The 6,805-nt window shown below is 50.2% G+C and overlaps 1 protein-coding gene across 1 annotated transcript; it reads left to right on the top strand.

The window, feature by feature from the left end:
• Window positions 1–3,227: 3,227 nt before the first annotated feature.
• LOC139060277 (uncharacterized) lies at window positions 3,228–4,936 on the top strand (the record flags this gene model as incomplete). Its single annotated transcript, XM_070539374.1, has 2 exons — window positions 3,228–3,279; window positions 3,618–4,936. Coding segments are annotated over 2 exons (1,371 nt in total), but the record flags the coding sequence as incomplete, so codon positions are not given.
• Window positions 4,937–6,805: the final 1,869 nt, after the last annotated feature.

Below are 6,805 nucleotides of genomic sequence, written 5' to 3'. Positions count from 1 at the left end.
CTTAATGTTCGAGCTCGCTGTATATCTTCATATTACACTGCAAATGTATGCTAGGCTGTCTCCGAAATTCATTCTTCAGCGCATACTAATTTAATTCTTTGGCGAATACTTTTCAGCGTATGCGTTCAGAAAGCAAGCTCGATCGGTGCTGAAAAGAAGACTGCCGTTTTCCTTATCGGGCCTTTCTTCAGTTATTGTTTGCCTCCGTTCTAAAGCTTCATAAGCGTTTTGTTTGCAAAATTTAAGCGGTGCTTAGTGATGTTTTAAAGGAGCAGGTGAACAGCAATATAGCGCTAAAAAATGCCTCACTTATAGTTCGCCCGTGTAATAAAGCAGTGTCACCGGGCTTTTGGGCATAAAGTCAGATATTTAAACGACGTTTGTATTAATCATTGTGTACAATATTATTACACTGTCCTTTTAGTTTTTCTATATATACTTAAAATCGGCGATCCGGTATAATATAGGCGAATAATATAGGTCAGGGTTGTATATTGACATATATATCTATCGTTTGAGGAACAAATGCACATCCTGCTTTCTGTATCTTGAGTTGTAGAGGTGATTCCAACCAACTTGTTAAGCCTGTTTCACGTGCAAGCGAAAATGCTCTCGATTCCTGCCGCCGCGGCGCAGAAACGTGTTTCGAGAAGCGGCAGCGGCACTAGCGGCGTCAGAGGCGAGGTTCGGGCAAGTTGGAATTTCATCGCGGCGGCAGCTCAGCAGCAGCGCTTCCGAACGAATGACGGCCCGCCCCGCCACGGCTCCAGTGGAAGACTTGTGCGGGAAAGCCTGCGCATAGGGCGATGTTTATTTACTTGCTACGCGTGGTACGGGCAGCATGCCAACATTTTTTAGACGAATTGCTAATCAGTGAGGTTTCGAAATGGCCACGGCTCTTCAACGTGAAAGACAACATTCGCAATAGGAGGGGGGGGGGGGGTCCTATAGGGAAGGAATCAGGGACGCCTTGCTAAAAGACTATGGCACCAGTAGGCAAAAACGCGAGTTGTATTGAACTGCGAGATTGGCAGTGTTAATTTTTTAAATGCTGTACACTCTTGAACGGCATGATGATGCTTGTGTTAAAAGTAATTTTTCTCGCCTCTCTAGCGAAAGGTTGAAGCTTGTCGGAAACTAGATCTTTTTCGTCGAGCAGACATCGTGCGCTTGCCGTAATTCGCACAAAAGCGCCCTTCCTGGGGCTCCTGCGAGAGCGCCTTTGTTTGTATTTATTGTCCCGGTTTATGCACACATCACATGCTCTTTGGTTTTACAAGTTTTACGAGTTGTACAAGTATTGTTTTAATTATGCAGCCTCGAGAAAAAGAAAGCTGGCATTCCTTTAGTTAATTAAGCGGAAGCTTTAGCTCGGGTGCCCCTATCTTACTACATGCAAAAGATGCGTGTGCGAATCATAATGAGGCGCACGCAGATCAATCTCCGTCGACACGCTAGCGTCCATGACGGCATAGTACCGAGCCCCTCGCGGTTTGTTCGCCCCATAAGTGCATATTTTTACAAAAAACGAAACAAAAGCTAGGAAGCAAGCATGATTTAGATGCTTAAAAGGCAGGATATCTAACTATAAAATAAAAACGTGAGAAGCCGGGACAAAACAATGCGTCTGTTAGTAGTCGCCAACTACTTGTTTCTTGCCAGCAGCACTCATATTCGCAGCGGCGGAATACGCGCTGCGGGAATGCATGTGAAGCGAAACGTCTCGAAAAGCTTCGAGCGCCGCGCTGATGTTCCCTCCATTCGCTCAATCCCTTGCATGCGAAACAGGCTTTAGGATGCGCATAATTGCTTCTAGGCATCCAGAAAGAAATTGTCGGGCTTTACGTAGCAAGGCTACCCTACGATTATGAAGCATGCCGTAGTGAGGGACTCCGCAAATTTCGACCAATCAATGATCTTCAACGTGCCCCAATGTGCCAGCCATGGTTGTTGTAAGGTCGCTCTGATTGTTCGGGTTCTTAAGTCTCACGAATCGGCCTCGTGCTTTGTGTATAGAGAGGGGGTTCACTTCCCCCCATGTCAGCGGGGCGACAGTTGCTGTGTTATGCGGGGTCACAGGCAACGCGCGGGGTTGGGTGACGCGTCGCGGCAGGTGCCAGGCGGGCGTGTGCCGATTCCTGGGAGTCAGTATTGTGCGCACGATGTTGGCAGTCCGCCGACGGGTCACACAGACCAGCCTTGAAACGAACCGCTGTACAAAAGGTATTGTGGGTCTGGCGCCCGAGTCCCTGACTAATTGGAGGCGCCGCCGAGGTTAAGAAGGGCTTAGCAACTCTGACTCCGTGCCGCATGCAGTGAGCATGGACCTAATCCTCTACGCCTCCGGAACGTAATCGCCAGCCTTGTTGTTGGGTGCGACTGCCTGCGTGGTGTCTAAGACCAGCTTACCGTGCACGCTGTAGGAATGCGGTGCACATGTTTACATGTGTACGCACAGTGCATTCGCACGACGGCGTCTTGGAAACACGCACTCAAAGAACTTTGTCTTGTAGACAATAAATTTGAAGGACAAGGAGGGTCATCCGTCTCCCAGACGGCCAAACTTTGAGTACAGCGGCACTTCGTGGTGCCGGTGCCCCTGCTTCCGAGACATGTGCAGCCTAGACGCCATTGGCATCTGAAACGGTCTAGCGATAACTTGTTCGGGCCTGGCGTGTTTTGCTGAGCCGGTCACTCACTACGGAGAAATGAGAGGGCAACGGAGTTTTGGCGAAGAAGGAAAAGAGCTTTGTTTTCCAATATGTTTATTTTTAAGAGTAAGCCCATCCCTGTGGGTGGTGGCTTAACAAACGGTTGACTCTGATTGGCAACTGAACCTGTGGGACGGGCCAACGGCCCTACCGCCTTTTTTTTCTTTGTATATTTGGGCTATAAAAATCGGGACGACCTGCTGTCCCTCAGACTTGGCTGAGATCAGGATTGCTGATAGACCAGTGAGCCTCCGTACTATGTACGTTAAAACGAGTCTGGGCTCTAACAATCATTGAGACAGTAGAAGAGTGAGACTTTGTTTCTCAATTGTTCAACTTTGTAATGTATTTGTTTTACCTGCCATGTATATAGAAAAGTTTGCCTATAAATATTTCTTGTACATCTGACCTCATCGTTTCCTGCCTGCGTTTGACCAACAACTGCCGATCATCGTCCGATAAGCTTCAAGTTCCAACGGTGAAGCGAGGACAGAGAACGAACGAAACTTTACTGGCGCAGCACGACAGGATCGGCAAGCCCCACAACGAGCAACGAGCAGCGAGCCAGGCGCAAGGCATCAGAGGGCTACCAGCCAATTCCGCAACGGTTGCAATTCATCTGGACGAGGACGTCAGGCGGCGCCCCCAGCAGCAACGGGTGAGCGGGATTCCTTGCGTTTTGTCTAGGTTGGCATGGCTGTTGTTCAGTGAGGTTAATGGTGTTCACGCGCAGAACTGCAAATGCGAGTGAGGCTAACGTAAACATTGATACGGCATCTGAACAAAGAGAGGGTCAGAGACGGCAGGAGCTGCAACGCGTCGGAGAGACCGAGTCTGAGACGTCGGATACTGAAATGGATAGTGAGACGCAAGGCGCTGCGCAGGCTCCGAGCACGACAGATCCAGAGGCCATGGCGGTGAGACGCCTGGAGCTGGAGCTGGAAAAGGTGCGCCTACAGCTAGAGTGCGAGCGCATTGCTCTACGGAGAGTGGAGCTCGAGCAGTCGAGCAGGCCGCCTTCGGTGTCGGAGAGAAGCGATCGGCGCGGTGCCATCACGGATGGAATAGTACAATGTGCTAAAGTGCTTAAGGCATACCGGTTGCCGTGTGACGCTGATGTTCCGATATGGTTTGAGGAGGTTGAAAAGTTGTTTTCATCTTTTCAAGTACCGAAACACAGCCGTGTACATTTGATCATGCCGGCGCTGGCAGAGCGGGTTCGTTATCTGTTGCGTGGCCTTAATGACGAGGAATGCACAGATTATGAGACTGTAAAGAAGGCAGTATTAGATGAACTTAAGCTCGCGCCAGCTAAATACTTGGAGAGGTTTGAAAAGGCATCTAAACGAAAGGAGGAAACTTGGGCTCAGTTCGCGTCCCGCGCTAGAACCTATTTGGCCTATTACCTTCAGTCTCGCACTGCAAATACCAAAGAAGCTATGACGGAGCTTATGGTCGCTGACCGTATGAAAGCTAGTCTAAGCTCAGAAGCCCTAGAATATGTTCTTTTGCGGGAAGGCGAAGATTGGTTTAAGCCAGTGGAGGTGGCAAAAGTACTCGAGACTTTCGAGCAAGCTAAAGGGAAAGGACGAGCAACTAAGCCAGCCGCAACAGCCTCATTGCCGCAGCGCGCAAAACTAGCTGGCCCGCAGAGGACAAATTTAAGATGCCACGTGTGTCATATACAGGGTCACCTAGCCAGAGACTGCCCAAAAGCTTCAGATAAAGAACCGCAGGGGAAGCCACCGACTGTGCAAAAACAAAGGGTACAGAAGGTTGCTGTTGTAAGTGAAGAACCTCCACCAGAGCAAGAAAGGGTGCTAAGCGCTAGAGTACATGTCGTAGCTCAAAATGCTAGCTCGGGGAGGTCGAAGCTAGACCTAATCCGTATCATGTGCGGGGATATAGCAACGGAAGCTGTGTTGGACACAGGTAGTGAGATAACGGTAGTCCGTAAAAGTATGTTGCCCATCGATTTACAGGAGCCATCACGAACAGTAAGACTTGAGTCGGCATTCGGAAACACCATTCGAGCTAAGCTAGCTACGCTGCCCGTAGGCATGCATCGCCCGGGGGCTGTGATACAACCGCAGAGGATCGATCTGGTGTGCGCGGTTACCGACGAACTTGCAAACGGGGTTGACTGCCTGCTGTCAAAGGAAGATTGGGAACTCCTACGGGCGCAGGAAAAAGAGGAGTTTGGAGAGGAAAATATTCCGCGGTAGGGGTCCGATCAGTCGATATGGTCGATAACACTGAGCCGGACTGCGGTCTAAGTTTCGAAGAAACGACAGAGCAAATGCCTAAGTTGCAAGAGAATAGTTTCATACAAGATGTCACTGGGGTGCCCAGTCAGCGGGAGCTAGAACTAGCCGAGAGTGTAGCTGAGTTGACAGGCACCGAGTGCCAGAGCAAACATGCTCTAGTTTACAATAGGAGGGCACGGACTAAAGAATTTAATGTCGGGGACCAAGTACTCCTCTTTGACACAGGTTGGGCAACCAAGATAGCTGCCATAGAAGGTCTTGTGCCACCTCACAGAAAGAAAGAGTTGCGAAGTCTGTTGGGGCTTTGTGGGCATTATCGGGACTATGTCTCAAACTACGCCGACTTGGCGAGCCCGCTTACAGCTTTGACAAAGCGAGGGGTTCCTAATTCAATTCCATGGTCGGAAGAAGCGCAGTGCGCGTTCGAAAGTCTGAAATTAGCTCTCTGTCAGGCTGTCGCCATGAACACGCCTGAACCTCATCAGCCGTACCGGCTATTCACTGATGGGTCGGCGACGGCGGCCGGTGCCTGTTTAGCTCAAATGTCAGCGGACGGAGAAGAAAAGCCGATCGCTTTTGCTAGCCACCGCTTTAACCCGACACAGGCGCGCTGGTCGACTATAGAGAGAGAAGCCTTTGCCATTATTTGGGCACTCAAGAAATTTGACTACTGGCTTTTCGGAGCAGTGGTGAATGTTGTCTCTGATCATAACCCATTGTCATATTTGACAACCAGCACCCCGCAAGGGGCCAAGTCAGCAAGATGGGCGCTTTCACTACAGCGCTACAATGTAACGGTGCGTCACCGGAAAGGAACATGTAACGCCAATGCCGATGCATTGTCAAGGCTTTCGAATCGTTCATGGGAGCCAATCGAGTAAAGAGCGGAAAAGAAAGGATAGACAGAAACAGCCATGCCAGCTGGGACAGGCGTGAATGTTCCCGTTCACCCGAAGGATGTGTGCGTGGGACAGTTCAGCCTTGGTGGAACTTTCTGTGGCTGTTGTCGTCTATGTGTGTGAGGGTTATAAGACTATGGACATAATATGTATATAACCTGCATATGTTACTTTACTGCTGTTGTGCCGTGCAGTGCATTGGAGTGTTCCTGTACATACATGAGTGTTTCTTTTGCATGCTCACTGTCATGAATGTGTTGAGCTTTCACCCTTTTTTTTGTCGCTGTAAGAAAATTGTTTTTTTTCTCCGTGGTCCTTTCAGTTAATTTTCCTGTTCCTTACGGACTCCGCAGCACCCGTGTTGGGCAGCGTATGTCAATTTTCTTTGACGACGGAACCTTCAGAGCCTAAATCTTATGATACAGCGCCCTTTGGCTCTTGTAATATAGCTGGGAACATTGTAAGCCCAGTATACTCTTTAGGAGGGACGTGTAATGTCGCTCTGATTGTTCGGGTTCTTAAGTCTCACGAATCGGCCTCGTGCTTTGTGTATAGAGAGGGGGTTCACTTCCCCCCATGTCAGCGGGGCGACAGTTGCTGTGTTATGCGGGGTCACAGGCAACGCGCGGGGTTGGGTGACGCGTCGCGGCAGGTGCCAGGCGGGCGTGTACCGATTCCTGGGAGTCAGTATTGTGCGCACGATGTTGGCAGTCCGCCGACGGGTCACACAGACCAGCCTTGAAACGAACCGCTGTACAAAAGGTATTGTGGGTCTGGCGCCCGAGTCCCTGACTAATTGGAGGCGCCGCCGAGGTTAAGAAGGGCTTAGCAACTCTGACTCCGTGCCGCATGCAGTGAGCATGGACCTAATCCTCTACGCCTCCGGAACGTAATCGCCAGCCTTGTTGTTGGGTGCGACTGCCTGCGT

The sequence above is a fragment of the Dermacentor albipictus genome, chromosome 5 (assembly GCF_038994185.2).
Source record: "Dermacentor albipictus isolate Rhodes 1998 colony chromosome 5, USDA_Dalb.pri_finalv2, whole genome shotgun sequence".
NCBI classification, from domain to species: domain Eukaryota; kingdom Metazoa; phylum Arthropoda; class Arachnida; order Ixodida; family Ixodidae; genus Dermacentor; species Dermacentor albipictus.
Note: the sequence above shows the minus strand (reverse complement) of the source record. Positions and strands in the feature narration are given on the sequence as shown.